This window comes from Halichoerus grypus, chromosome 7 (assembly GCF_964656455.1).
Source record: "Halichoerus grypus chromosome 7, mHalGry1.hap1.1, whole genome shotgun sequence".
In the NCBI taxonomy this organism is placed as follows: domain Eukaryota; kingdom Metazoa; phylum Chordata; class Mammalia; order Carnivora; family Phocidae; genus Halichoerus; species Halichoerus grypus.
The window spans coordinates 73,840,626-73,856,284 of NC_135718.1; the positions used below are offsets into that span (position 1 = coordinate 73,840,626).

At 39.9% G+C, this 15,659-nt stretch overlaps 1 protein-coding gene across 1 annotated transcript in view; it reads left to right on the forward strand.

Annotated features, from left to right (window-relative positions):
* Positions 1-15,659, forward strand: part of RYR2 (ryanodine receptor 2) — a 731,966-nt gene that overhangs the window by 182,687 nt on the left and 533,620 nt on the right. Inside the window, exon 2 of the mRNA XM_078077755.1 lies at positions 7,948-8,067. Coding sequence (XP_077933881.1) covers positions 7,948-8,067 — 120 coding nt within the window. The remainder of the gene's footprint in view (positions 1-7,947; positions 8,068-15,659) is intronic.

Below are 15,659 nucleotides of genomic sequence, written 5' to 3' on the forward strand. Positions count from 1 at the left end.
TTGTCCAGATGTACAACCACAATTTCTGAAATAGCTTTCTGGATTTTTTTTTTTTCATATAATTTGTTAGCAAATCCTGCTGCTTCAACCTTGATAATATGTTCAAATTGCTGTACCTTTAGTAAGGTTCTCAAACATAGGTGTCCACCTGCACTTTGCATGCTTATCAAAGGCACAATTTCAGTTGGCGGATTTGGTTAAATGGCATCAGTAGCCCAACATCATGGTTCAGATTTCATTTACCATGATGTATTAACTGTGAGTAACTGCATAAAGCACAGATTTCACTGCTAGCTCTTGAGTTTATGAATTGCCGTCAAATACATACCAGATGGACGTCATGATCAGTGACCAATCACAGCGCTTCTTTCTAAGCCTGTGGTGATTGGTCACTGCACCTCTGTTCTTCACGTCCCACACAGACCACACCTGGAGCATTCATTACCTCCTCGTCTCCCTGTGAGCAAGGCTTGGGGCGTTTCCGGAACATGGGTAAGTGGGAATTGGCCATCAAAAACGAAAGGGCAGTAAAGAAAAAGTAGGAATGCTGGAAATGAAATTCTGATGGAATGTAAGTGGAATCGTAGAAGCAGTATCGGAGTGTGGGAGTGCGGACAAGGTTGCCCCTTGAGAAACCGTAGATGTACAGCCAGAGGGACTGAGTGAAGGTGACCTTATTGACATAAATGAGGAACATGGTTGTGACAAAGAGGATGGAGATGTCCCAGAAGAAATGACACTGGTTAAGAAATTCACATTAAACTCTGAAAATGCCGGGAATGATCCAAATGGAGGAGTGTGACTGTTTGCCGAGACACGGAGGAGGTGCTCCTTCCAGAAGGAAAGTTACATCATGAGAAGGATAAAGCGGGCCCTGTTCAGACTGCCCTTGATAAGGGTTTTACAAAGAACAAAGACACCTTAATCTGTGTTTTTAATGTTTTAGATTATAGGGGGCTAAATAGTTGACTATTTTTTTCATTTCTTGGTACTTTTATAACTGATGGTTTGGACAAAAATTTTTAAAGCTCATGGAACAATCATAAATAATATTCCCAAAGATTGCTTTGCACGGTCATTTTTATGGTTCTACTAATGAGCAAACTGAGGATAGGCTTTTTTTTTTTTTTAATGAATGAATATAAACTTGGTACAAGACCAAAAATAGGAGCTTTTTTTTTTCTTAACTCATTTGTTCCGATAACCACATATTTGCTGTAAGAAAAACATACTAGCGATAACATTTTATTTGGCCATTTGCCAGAAAAGCCAGATGTGATGATGATGTATAGGGAGACAAACTTGTGACCACTTACCACAGTTCTGGAATATAGGAGGCACTCAATAAATGCAGCATGTGTCTACAATTGGCTCACTTCGGTCCACCTACACTGCTACACCTTCATCTGAATCACCTTCCTCTCCCCTGATTGGCTGAAGTCACCCCCTTTAGGTCAATCTGCTTCCTCCTTGTTTCCCTGCAGTGTACTAAATCCACACTTCCCATTCCAGTGGACTTCCCATTCTCTCAGTAGAAGCCAAGAATCTGACATTGGGCTCAAGGCCTTTCATGATCTGGTCCCACCTATTACCTCGCACCCTCCTCCCTCTGACTACTCTGTTCCAGCCACAAGGACATCCTCTGTTTTCTTGAACATGCTGGATGCTCTCCTGCCTTGGGGACTTTCATTGGCCATCCCTCAACTTGCAGTCCCCATTCTCCTTCCCTGCTTCAAGTCTTGCTCGGAAGTCATCCCCTCAATGAGGCCTGACAATTCTATTCATAATTTCAACCTTCCCACCACAGGGGCACTCCTGATCCCCCTTATACTGTTCCATTTTTTTCCACAGAACTTTTTGCCTTTAATGTAGTTTACAAGTTTGTTGTGTTTTTGTTTATATTCTCCCTCTTCCCCTACCAGAATGCAGGCCTAATGAGTTCAGGGATCTTCGATTTATACAGTGATTTATCTCAAGTGCTTAGGACATATCCTATTACATATTAGATCCTCAGTAAATATTTATTAAATGATAAATGAATGTCTGAAAGAAGCTACGGCTGTTGTTTGATAATTATTTCCCATGTTATACTATTCCAGCAGACTTGGCAGCATTTGTTCTGGAAATCATGTCTTATTTACTCATCATAGAATTGCCTGGAATGCAGCATTAATCTCTGTTCTAAAGAGTTGTCAGGTCACAGGAAGAGTACAAGAGCCTTTAACAAAAAAAATTTAATCCAGCGTATATTTATGGAGCATTTACTATATCTAAATTGGATGATGTGATTGCTTTGGGTTTTAACTGAAGTGCTTTTCTCTTTTTCTTTTTAGAGAGCATGTGCATGTGCATGGGGAGGGGAGGGGCAAATAAAGAGAGAGAAGGAGAGAGAAAGAATCCCAAGCAGGCTTCATGTTCAGTGCGAAGCCCACGGTGGGGCTTGATCCCATGAGATCACGACGGAGCTGAAATCAAGAGTCCAGTGCCTAACCAGCTGAGCCACCCAAGCATCCCAAAACACTTATTTTCAATGGACACCTGGTTTCTATGGAATTCAATCTGACCTGCTTGACCAGTAGCCATAGGATGCAATACATATAGTGAGCTTTTTGAGTTGGAGCCAATTGTGGAAAAATTATTAAGACCTAACCGTGGGAGAAGACAAGTTACAGAAGGTCTAGATGTGGATAAACATTTCAAAAGACAAGCATTATAAGCATCTAAGAAAAGTCCCTGGTGTGATTTGAGGGACTTTTTAATGACCTGAGTTATGAAGAACATTTCTTGACTTTTCAAGAGGACAGTATGTTTGATTTGCTTAGATTGCATATGGAAAGAGTTGTAACCAAAGTTTTATTACGTTTATAGGGAAATGAGGGACTAGACTGCTTTTTTTCCCCCAAGTAATCCCATTGGGTTTTATATTGATGCCACAGATGCTTACAATCCATTAAAATTTGTCATAAATATAATAGGATCAGCAATTTTCCTCAAATACTGCCCTATTTCCTGGCTGAATATAACCAGAAAATCACTTAATGGGATCATACCATGCTAGCTTTAATTGGAAAGGTAGGGTCTTACCTTGGCAATTCTTTTTTTTTTTTTTTAAAGATTTTATTTATTTATTTGACAGAGAGAGACACAGTGAGAGAGAGAGCACAAGCAGGGGGAGTGGGAGAGGGAGAAGCAGGCTTCCCCGCAGAGCAGGGAGCCCGATGTGGGGCTCAATTCCAGGACCCTGGGATCATGACCTGAGCCGAAGGCAGACGCTTAACGACTGAGCCACCCAGGCACCCCTACCTTGGCAATTCTAAAAAGCAATTCAATTTGTCAGCATGGCAACACATATTTATGAGCAATCATAAAGTGGATTAAGATAATCCTTTACTGAGTATGTTATATTTGCCCAGTGTGGTGGTAGGCACTGTAATTTAATAATGTCATTATGCATTCAGTTATTTAAACTGAAGGAATATAGTGGTGTAGGAGCACGAAACAAAGAAACTGATGCAGCCTGGGGGGTCAGGGAAGGCCCACCTCAGGAATGGATGCTTGAGTTAAGATTTGAAAGATGAATATGTCTTAACTAGAGGAGGGAGAAAGGGTTTAATAGTATGTGCAAAGTCCTGTAGGAGCACAGGAATGAATGAACGAAGGAAGGAAGGTTGGTTGGAGGAAATGTCAGGCTGGTACTTTTCTATGCGGTGTGGGGCCTTGTAGACTAGAGTTTTTTGGTCTTTTTCCTTAGAGCAATGGGAAGCCATTAAAAGATTTTAAGCCAGGAAGCATTACAGTCAGGTTGATGGGGTGACCATTGGAAGGGAGTTTGCAGTGTGGAAAACTATTCATTGGGTTTTGAAGATAATAACCAAGAGATGATGGTAGCTGGTGTGGTGAGAAATTGATGGATTTGAAATTGCTGGATTTGGCATAGAATCCATAGGACCTTGGGGATCATAAGCCAGATAGCACTCTCGCTGAAGTGCTATTTATCTTCACAAAGTTCATGAAGTTTCTCCTAGAATATTTTTTTTTTTTACATTTTATTTTATTCTAAATTTGTAAAACAAAACAAAACAAAAAGACAAAAAACAAAAAGTAGTAACTTTATTTTTTCCAGTTTGTTTTATATAAAATGGGCAATGGTGTAAGTTCAGGTATTTCCAGGAAAGTTCTAGTATCTTTTCATGCTAGTCATTCACCTTTAACTAACAGACTTTGAAATTAAAAAAATGAAATAATAGAATGTAGGCAGAATATACTTTTGTAGCATTTTGGTTATGGGATAGGATTTCTTGTAAGTTGAATCAGAATTTGTAGCCCTGGGTACTAGACCTAAGACATGAGGACTCTACATTACTGAATACTGAAAGGTTAATATTGGAGGAAGAATATACTTCCTCCAATATTAACAAAAACAGAGAATACTGAAAGGTTAATATCGGAGGAAGAATATACTTCCTCCAATATTAACAAAAACAAAGAATACTGAAAGGTTAATATTGGAGGAAGATTTTAGTTCTTATGGACTAAGGCTGGAAAAGTGGTGGCCATTGTGTGCATTTTGGCACTCTGGTACACCACTGACACATGGAATTAAAATGTGAAGACTGGAAATGAGACATTAGGAGCCTGGACCTCAGGCCAGGTGGCAGAGACTAATTCAGAAGCCTTATGACCCAAGAGACACACTTTAACCTATAGCCTTATTGTTCTGTTACCTTAATAGTGTTAACTCTCTGGATCCCATCAGTATGAGGCTGTGCTTAGTCTCTGTTCTTAGAATAGAAAAGATATTTCATGTATGTGTATGTGTGTATCTAGATCCGTATGCACACATGTATATGTTGGCAAAAACCAGATTTACTGCACATGGGTTATAAGAAAAAAGCTACTTACCGAGACTTTTCCAATGCATAGTCAGTAGGCTGTCAAACCAGAGTGGTTCTGGAGAAAAATGATGCTTCGAGATGAATGATAGGTTAATTAAAGGGGACTGGCAGGTATTTATGAATTGGTGTTTGGTCCATCCAATGCTGTGAGTATATTTTAGTTTCTGTCAGAAAGAAACCCTCTGCTTACTGGAATGTAAAATAAAAACTGCTCCCAGGTAAACTAGAAAAAGCCTTATAAGTACGTCAGGCTAGGTTCTATCATTCAAAGTGGAATCGTGATTGAACGTCGTATTTAGCCTCTCTCCTTGGTGATGTGGCAGAGCGCTTTTGAACTTCATGTTGCTTTGTGGCCAGACACTCCATCACACAGTAATCTAGTGTTAAGGCACTAGATTAAAGGGACACTTGGCACAAGTGAGTTGGTTTTATAAGCTTAGTAGGGCAGTTCAGTATATTATTTATATTGGTTCCCTTCCCTAACATGGTTGGTATGGACCACATATTAATGAGCATCTCCACGTGTGCTCTCATTTCTGGTTCTGTCCAAAGTATACACTTGCTTTAATATTCAGCTGTTACTGATTGCCTCCAAGCTCTTGTAAGAGACTGCTCACCTGTCTCCTGGGATCTCTGTCCTTTCTGGGACCCATTGGGCATCCTAGCTCCTCAAATCCACTGGTTGAAAATGTAGAATCAGCCCCACCCAAGCCCAGCAGAACCAGAATCTGCACTTCAGCAGGTGATTGGATGCACATTAAAGATTGAGAAGTACTTTTCTAGATAACAAATGTAGTAAAAGAATCAGTTGAGCCTCTAGAAGCAGCGTGGGGCCGAGGACTTTGAGATTCAGATAAATTAGGTTGAATGACCAGTTCTTAGACATATGTATGATCAGCCCTCTCTGTGAGCAACAAGTTACCTTGAGCCTCATTGTCCTCATCTGTCTATGTATGGATGATCTTTACATCACAGGATGTGGTGAAGAATAAATCAGTTAATGCCAGGACCGACATACACTATACTTCTTGGCAAATGTGATGTGCCCCCTCTTCTTTTGGGGGCTTCCTGAGTATCACGTTATTCTCGCCTGTCCTATACCTTTCTATTTTCTCTTAATTCTCATTCTCAAACCGTCTTTAATGAGTGCATTAAAGTAATTATTTACTAAATGGAATTTAGATGGTCTCCAACATCCAGAGGAGCCCATTTTACCCAAGAGTGCAGTTTGCATGCTCGAGTTAGTTCCAGAGGGTGAGTAAGACAAGATAGTAAAAGACTGGGGGGATTTGGTAAGGCAATGAGCACATCAACACAATTTGGTTCTTTGTTATTAGGCTCCACATGTGGAAAACAAAATATCTTTGATTTTGCAGATTATATAAGCAACAAAAACCCTTCATTATTTTTATTATAGCCATGCTGAGCATGAATTAATATTCAGATGTACTTGTTATATGAAAATAATGCTATTTTTTTTTTTTTAGCGGATGACTTCTTAAATGTAACAATTGAATGTTCGCTGGAAATTAATGAGCACCTGGAGGGAGAGTTGGGAGGTGATTATTAAGAGATTGGACTTTGGGCGCCTGGGTGGCTCAGTCGTTAAGCGTCTGCCTTCGGCTCAGGTCATGGTCCCAGGGTCCTGGGATCGAGTCCCGCATCGGGCTCCCTGCTCTGCGGAAGCCTGCTTCTCCCTCTCCCACTCCCCCTGCTTGTGTTCCTGCTCTCGCTATGTCTCTCTCTGTCAAAAAAATAAATAAAATCTTTAAAAAAAAAAAAAAAAAAAAAAAAAAAGAGATTGGACTTTGCCTGTGACTGGTGCTGGAAGCCAGCTATTCGGTATTGCTGCACCGTATAGGAAAGAAAACAAATACTTAACATTATAAAGGTTTTAAATGCAGATTGGAGTTGTACTTTTCCATTTGACACAGAATATTCTTTGGGTCAACCCAAAAGGCTTGTTTTCTGCTTTTGAATTTTTATCACATCTCCTCACCCCCACTCTGCCGTTCTTCCATGATGAGGGTCTTCTAGGTTATACTTGATTGTCCCTTTTCTCTCCCATTCTAATTAAAGGGGTCAATGAATATATTTGTTTTTTGACTGCTTTAAGTGTCAAGTGGTTAGACTGTTTAGACAGTGGCTACTTAGAACTTGTTAAAGTGAGATATTTTGTTTAAAAATGACAATGCTATCTCCCACTTACTGTCTGTTGAGCGCCTTCTGCATATCAGTCTCTGTGTGACTCGTTTACCTTGTCCTTTTAGAGATTCAGTGCTTTGGCTAGCATCTTTAACCTGCGGATGGCTGAGCCAGGATGGCAGTCCAGCTCGAGCTGTCGCTGGGTCTCAAGTCCGTGCTTCTTGCAGTCCTCATGCTGCCTACACTGAGTTGTCCCATGTATCATCTTTCCCCTGGCATAACTTGCCCTGTAATGCTGCTTAGTTAATTGGAAACCAGCGTGGATTTCACAGGACTGAACTAGCAGATCCTCTCTCTCTCTGCACATTTTTAAGCACCCAAGGGTCCTTTGAAATGTGAACAGTGTGTGGATGAGCTGAGATGACTTTTCAGATCGATTTGAACCCAGGTGTTCTGTTCTTGACCTGGCTTCCTGTGCTGGTTTTGGAGTGCTGTGTGCACCTGCTGTTGGAACTGGTGCTGGTCCCGATGACACTTGATATCAGACAATTTCTTGGTAATTTTGATGATTAAAACTGTGTGCGAGCGTGCTAACATGGAGATTCTGTATTTTACCGTTGCTCGTGTGGGTTGCCTCTGGGGATCAGTAATGATAGTGAGGAAGCTGTTGACTGCCTGAGTGGCAATCAGCTCTTTCTCCCCCTTCCACCTTACCTTTTTTACAAGGGAAAATTCTCAAGGGATTGATTTTGTCTGATTTTTCTTTTTTTTGTGGGGGTGGGGACAGTTGTTGTTACATTTTTCTCCGATTTTTAATAGGCGCTAAAGTAAGTCTTCTAGGTCTGATTTAGACTGTCTAGTCATGTCAAACCTCATTTTCTTTTTCTCTTTTCCTCCCCCTCTGCAGGATGACGAGGTGGTTCTGCAGTGCACCGCAACCATCCACAAAGAACAACAGAAACTGTGTTTGGCCGCAGAAGGGTTTGGCAACCGACTTTGTTTCTTGGAGTCCACTTCGAATTCCAAGGTGGGATAAAGCCTTTTGAGGCCTTTCAAGTATTCGGGTTTTACTAGCGGTATTGGAGTTATTCATGGACGTTCTGTTCTTGTGTGTGGAACAGATAAACTGAAGGGGATTTGAAAAATGTGCTTACCATTTGTTAAGCAAATTTCTAGTTGAGCCTCTACTTTTTGCAAGTCAGAGAAGATTGTTGACAGAAATGAGACCGAGCTCTCACCCCCCATGGCGTTTATATTTTAGTGGAAAAGTAAACAAGTAAATAAGTGGTGTGATTTTGGAACTCAGGGCTATGGAGAAAGCAGAATAATAGGGTATAGAGTGATGGGGCAAGGACTCACCCTTTCACAAAGGATATTTGGGGAAGGCTGTCTGAGGCAGTGACACTTGAGCAATCTGGAATGAAGTGAGAGAGAGAGTGAGCAGTCCTGAGTATTCTGGAACATTGCAGAAAGAGGAACCACGTAATGTAGGGGCCCCTAGTTAGTTCTCCTCAACTGGGACTGGTCACGGAGAGCTTCAAGGCATGGCCAGGAGTTGAGGTTTTGCTCTAGGATGAAGGGAGGCCATTGGAACCGGTGAGTGGTGCAATTTGATGTAGACATTGCAAAGATTATCTTGGCTCTTACGTGATGGAGGATGTTGAGAGAGCAAGCATGGAAGCAGGGAGATGGAAATCTGGATGGGAGCTGCTGGTTCTTCGGACTAGAGTGATGGTGGGGGACTTGGGGGAGATTGACAGCATGCCTTGGGGACGTACACGATGTGCTGAAAGATCCGACTGTGTGGAAGAAGGGAAAGAGGAAGATGTCTCATGGGTAGGAAGTCAACCAGAAATCAGTCCATGTAGTCATCTTTTCTGTAGCACTTTTTGGTCTATGGAGTCCTTTGACAGACAGTCTCATTCAGCTGCTGCTGTAAGAGTGTGTATAGTTCTTGCTGTCAAATTCATTGTACAGGTGGGGACGTGGGAAGCTAATAGAGGTCAGGTACTATGCCTAAAAGGCTTAATGTGATTCGAAGCCACAGTATTAGCAATGGGTTTTTCACACTTACACCTTGGCCTTTTGGCTTCAAATCCCTGATTCTTTCCTTTATACCACAATACCTCTTTGGTTATTCTGTGAAAAAATACTGAGCAATGTATACATATGATTCATTTATTATAATAATTCAATGCCAGGTAACATGATTAACATTGTAATAGTGGGTGGCAAAACATTATGTGTTTTATAGCCTGGGTTAGATTTATTTTTGATTCGACAAGTATTTATTGAGCATTCTCTTTGTACAAATTACGGTGATAGGTGTTACTTGTGAAAAGTATTCTTAAGAGGAAGATATTAAGCATTTTAACATTGAGCACATTCCCTGTGGTTTCTGATATTCTGTAGTGCCTAGAACCAGGCACCATTTAGCTGGCTGGTTTTTGATTTTCACATTATGTTGAACGCTGTGCTGGCTATTGTTCTCTTGTTCCTTTAATGTAAGAGCTGTTTTCCAATACTAAAAGCAAATGCTTCTGATTTGTGGTAGGCATATCATGCGGCAATCAAGGCGTTGATTAGGGCTAGGCATCCGTTTAAACGGGTTCCTTTCTAGGAGGGTCACTTGACAGTCTCATTGTTAACTGATGATGATCTAGCAAACTGACCATTTTGACCGTTTTTGTTGTCATCCTATTTTATTCTTTTCTAGCATCTTTGAAAATTTGCATGTAGGATGAGATACTGAGAATGTTGATCAAGCATAGAATGAATAGCAATTGAAGTTCAGTAAACCTATTTGAACTTTTTTTTTTTTGTAAGTTCTTACAACATAAATACACTCTTATTCAAAAATCCCCTACTATGTCATTGTTTTTTTTTTTTTTTTTTTTTTTTTTTTTCCATAGTTCTATTTGCTTTTGTTGTCCCTGTGCTATATTTCTTTCCTGTATTTCTCAGCTGGCTGAAATGCTGCTTGTCCTTCAAAGCCTATTTCAAATAGTCCCTCTTCTGGGTTGCTTTTTTCCGAGATCCCTGACTTCTGTTCTCTGCCCTTCTTAAGTGCTTTGTTTATACTTCTGTTATGTTGGCAGTTGGGCTTAATTCTGTATAATACCTGCACCACTTTCTCACCTGCTCTCAGATACATACACCAGCTTCTGAATTCCCTGAGAACCAGAGCATATCTCATTTATTTTCTTATCTCTTATTGCTTAGTACCAGGCACAGTGCCTTGAACCAGTAAGTCATCCACAAAATTAAGTGGATCATTAAGTTTGAAAGGGGACCACCATTCTTAGCCCAATTATATCTTTTATAGACTTTTAATTTTCTCTAATTACAGAGAGTCAAAACTCTGGATCTCAGTTCATGTTTAAAATATGTAAGCCTGGGGGCACCTGGGTGGCTCAGTCATTGAGTGTCTGCCTTTGGTTTGGGTCATGATCCCGGGGTCCTGGGATCAAGCCCTGCAGTGGGCCCCCTGCTCAGCAGGGAGCCTGCTTCGCCCTCTCCCACTTCCCCTGCTTGTGTTCCCTCTCTCATTTTCTCTCTGTCAAATAAATAAATAAATTAAATCTTTAAAAAAAAAAAAAATGTAAGCCTGGGTCCAGATGTGTTTTGTGCAGATATATCTGGATTTGAGTTTCATTGGTGGAAAATGGGAGATGGCCCCTCTTCCCCCGCCCCAAGTTTGTTGTCTTCTGCATTTATTAAAAAGGTGGAGAGAACAAAGTTATTGGGGGCAGTGAGTAGTCAGTCACTGTAAATTATATACGTGTTCCTGGAAATGATCCCAGAAATGTCTTAAGCTACAGAATCTTTTTTTTTTTTTTTTTTTTTTTTTAAGATTTTTTTTATTTATTTATTTGAGAGAGAGAGAATGAGAGACAGAGAGCATGAGAGGGAGGAGTGTCAGAGGGAGAAGCAGACTCCCTGCTGAGCAGAGAGCCTGATGCGGGACTCGATCCCAGGACTCCAGGATCATGACCTGAGCCGAAGGCAGTCGCTTAACCAACTGAGCCACCCAGGCGCCCTTAAGCTACAGAATCTTTTAATCAAAGGCAGGACTGACTTTTTCAGAAGACTGTTTCATGTTCCTGGACAGCTCTTCATGCAGATTTCTGCCTGAAAGAGGATGGTTCATAACTCCAGCATAGGTTTTCCTGTAGAACGTGCAAACATCAAACCTGACGATATGTTTCAGTTAGTCATTTGTAAATTATGATCATGGATACTTTGCATTCTTTATATGAATGACTTTTCATTTTCTGTCTTTTATGATGGGGACGTTGGACTTTTGCTTTTAGGAACCTAGTGCCTTTCAGACAGACTGTCCTTGTTATCATTAAAATTTTGAGGGGAGATGAGAAGTTATCAGAGAAGCATAGGTTCTCATATCCGCTAATCCTGACATAAAAGCAGTCAGGGCCTGGAAGATAGCAGAACCCCACATGCACAGACAACGTAGGATCTAGAGTAAACTAGATGACATGTAATCCCCACATAGGGTGTCCAGACGTGTATTGCAGAAAGTGGAGGAAAGGCAGCCTGGTTTCTGTCGTGTCCAAAAATCGGTTACACGTACTCCCGGAGGACATGGTGGGCCAGTGTGGAAACAGCAGCTGAAACCAGGAGGGGACAAGGGAGGCATGGTAAAGATGAACCAGTGTTTCTGGAGCAGTCTTGGCCTATGACTTTTGAAACGAACCTGTTAAAACCTCCTTCTAGACAGGCCTTGCTTTGAGGAGAAATGATTGAGAATCGAGTATGGATTGAGCAGGAGCAAAGGATAGAGAAGTATCAGGTAAGGGGGAGGGAGGGAAACAGAGCCGAGAAATCTCATAAAAGAATGGTTGTGTTTTGAATACTGGGTGAAAGCAGAAGAATATGTTACTCTAGAGCCATATAGCTACAGAAGCTATACTGACCCACCCTGCTTTTCTATGAGAAAGTTCCTTCCAGTTTTATCTGTTTATCTGCTGTGTCTTTATTGCCTGTAGACGTAATTCTGCTCCTGGTTGGTGTTTCCCTTTTTACTTTCTATAAATATATACCTACGTATACTGCACATACCATACTATATACATATAATTATACCATATGTTATATACATATAATTATACAAAATATAAACCATTATATATACATACATGTATAATTTATACATACTATATATAATGATACTATACATGTATACATATAATTATACTATATATAAAACCATTATGTATACCTTATAATTATATGTAATTATGTGTAACTTATGTATAATAATGAGTGGAGTAATCTAATTTAAATTTATTTACATAATTATTTGCAGTTATCTTTTACATGTAATGTATATATGTATATGTAATTTTATATGTCAAAGAGACAGAACAAGGAGCATAATAGTATTTATAGGCAATATAAGTCCACCAGACTTAAAACTGTTACATGATGTTCCAAAATGAACTAAAAGAAATTCAGAGAAGAGAGCTGCTCTGAGGGAATAGCATAGATTATAAACTCAAAAAAGGTGAGTAGAGAAGAAAAAGATTTGAAAAGAGCTGAAAGCTAACAGGGCGGAATTAAAAATCACAGAGAAACTAACTTTAGAAATGGAGACTGAACTAGAAAGGACACGAGAGTGTATAAACCCATGGGTAGGGCACCTGGGTGGCTCAGATGGTTAAGCGTCTGCCTTCAGCTCAGGTCATGATCCCAGGGTCCTGGGATCGAGTCCCGCATCGGGCTCCCTGTTCAGCGGGGAGCCTGCTTCTCCCTCTGCCTCTCTCTCTGTGTCTCTTATGAATAAATAAATAAAATCTTTTAAAAAAATAATAAACCCATGGGTAATGCCTTAAGAATAATAGAAGATGGAAAAGTGAAAACTTGAAAATATATATATATTATGTATATAAGCATATATTATATATATATATATCCAAAATATATATATATATATACAAAGGAAATGAAGAGATAAAAGCACGTGGGGAAACTTCCAGGTTCCTGTCCAGCATGTCAGACGCTTGGAGGTTACCACTCTGTCCTAACAAGTAAAAGGTTGGGCAAAGTGAAAAATCAACAACCCTTCTTAGATCCATGAGGTCACAGGGCAAACTTGTACCCCCCCCAAATTGAAGAGACTGACAGGCAGGTGCAGAGAATCACAGCTCACGTGAGTAGCAACCGCTGCAGGAGCCAGTGCTGGGTGGGGAAACCTGAATTGGAACTGATGAGTTGCTGGAGGCTCAGTGTGGACAACTCTAAGAGTTAGAAAATCCAGGGGGATCCAGCTGTGCATGGGGACCCACGCTTTTGGGAGTCTTACCTCCTGGGGTTCTACCAGGTTCTCACAGCAAATGTTGGAGAAAAATTTCTTGTGCTTCTGCCAGGGAGAGGGGAAAAAGAATCATTTTGAAATAATCCAGAGTATTATGTTCTTAACAAGGTCTGCCCTCCAGAGAGACTGTTTTGCCAGAACGCAACCTGCTGGGATTGTATCAGTGAGTAACCTAACTGGACGAAAGGAAATACCCAAGTCCAGCCCACTCTTGCCATCCTGTCCCACCTAAGGTGGGTGGAAACTGAGAAACCTGTGAAGTTCACAATCCAGAGGCACAGGCTCACTGAGAGAACGAGACTTAATAGAACCATAAAACACTTCCTCCTCCCATACCTTACCATCGCATTACTAAAGGCTTGTTTACTGCAATTCCCTTTACCCAAAACATCCTGTGTGTCTATCAAGAAAAATATCACATACTAAAAGGCAACAAACACTGTTGGAAGAGACAGAGCAGGGATCAGAACTAGACTCAGATATGGCAGCAGTGTGGGAATTATCAGACCAGGAATTTAAAACAACTATGATTAATATGCTAAAGGCTCCAGTTCATAAAATAGACAGCCTGCAAAAACAGATGGGCAATGTAAGCAGAGATGGAATTCAAAGAAAGAAAATGCTGGAGAACAAAAACACTGACAGAAATTAAGAATGCCTTTGGTGGCTTATTATTAGACTGGACTCGGCTGAGCAAAGAATCTGAGTTTGAGGATATCACCATAGAAACCTCCAAAACTGAAAAGTAAAGGAAAATAAAAAAGGATTGGATTAAAAAAAAAAAAAGACAGAATATTCAAGAACTGTAGGACAACTACAAAAGAGCTCTAGAAACATGAAGGAATAAGAAGAAATATTTGAAACAATAATGACTGAGAATTTCTGCAAGTTCATGTCCTACATCTAACCACAGATCCAGGAAGTTAAGATAACACCAAGAAGGATGAATGCAAAAACCCCACTACATATAGGCATATCATTTTCAAGGTACAGAAAATTAAAGGTAAAGAAAAAATCCTGAAAGAAGCTAGAGGAAAAAACAACTTACCTATAAAAGAGAAAAATAAGAATCACATCCAGTTTTTTAGAAACTATGGAAGCAAGAAGAGAATGAAATATTTAAAATGTTGGGAGGGAAAAGCTATCAACCTAGAATTCTGTTTCATACAAAATTGCCCTTTAAGAGTGAAGGAGAGAGGACTTTCTCAGAAATCGAAGAAATCTGTTGCCAGTAGACTTGACTTAGAAGAAATGTTGAAAAAAGCTCTTCAGCAAGAAGGAAGCTCAGAAACTTGAGTTTATGTAAAGGAAGGAAGGAAGCATTGGCGAAGGTAACATTAAAATTTTTTATTTTTCTTATTTTTAATTGATATAACAGATAAAAGTTTGCTCAGAGTAATAACAGCAACGCTGTATTTGCCTGTGTATGCTTACGTACAAGTGAAATGAATAACAGCAATGCTACAAAGGATGAGAGGGATGAATTAGGGTTATTTTGTTATAAGGTATGTCCACTATCCATGGAATATGAGCATAATGTTACTTGAAAGCGGATTTGGATTAGTTGTGAATGCATATTGCAGACTCTAAGAAAACCACTTTTTAAAAGTAAACCAAAAAAAGTAAAACTTATATGTAAAGGAGAGAAAATAAAATCATGTGAAATGTTCAGTTAAAGCCAGTAAAGGCAGAAAAAGAATGGAAGACAAAAGTGGAAACAAAGAATAACGGCAACAAATAGAAAACATAAACTAATATGGTAGATCTTAATCCACTTACGTCAATAATTACTTTGAACATTAGTGGTTTAAATGCATCAATTAAAAGACAGAGCTTGTCAGACTGGATCAAAAATGACACCCACCTGTTTCTTGCCTACAGGAAACTTACCTCAAATATAAAGACACAGGTTAAAAGCAAATGGTTGGAGAAAGATATATCATGCTAACAATAATAAAGAAGTAGGAATAGCAGGCTTCAAGGTAAGGAAAGTTATCAGGGATTAAGAAGGGCATTACACGATTATAAAGGAATCTGTTCTCGTAACAATCCTTAACATGTATGTGTCTAACAACAGAGCATCAAAGCATGTGAGGCAAAAACTGAAAGGACTACAAGGAAAAATAAATGAATCCATTGTCTCAGGTGGACACTTCAACACCCCTTTATCAGAAATGGGGAGACCTAAAAGGCAGAAAATTAGTAAGGGCGTAGTTGAACTACACAACACTATCAATCAACTGGATATAATGGGCATGCATGGTTTACTTCACCCAGCAATAGCA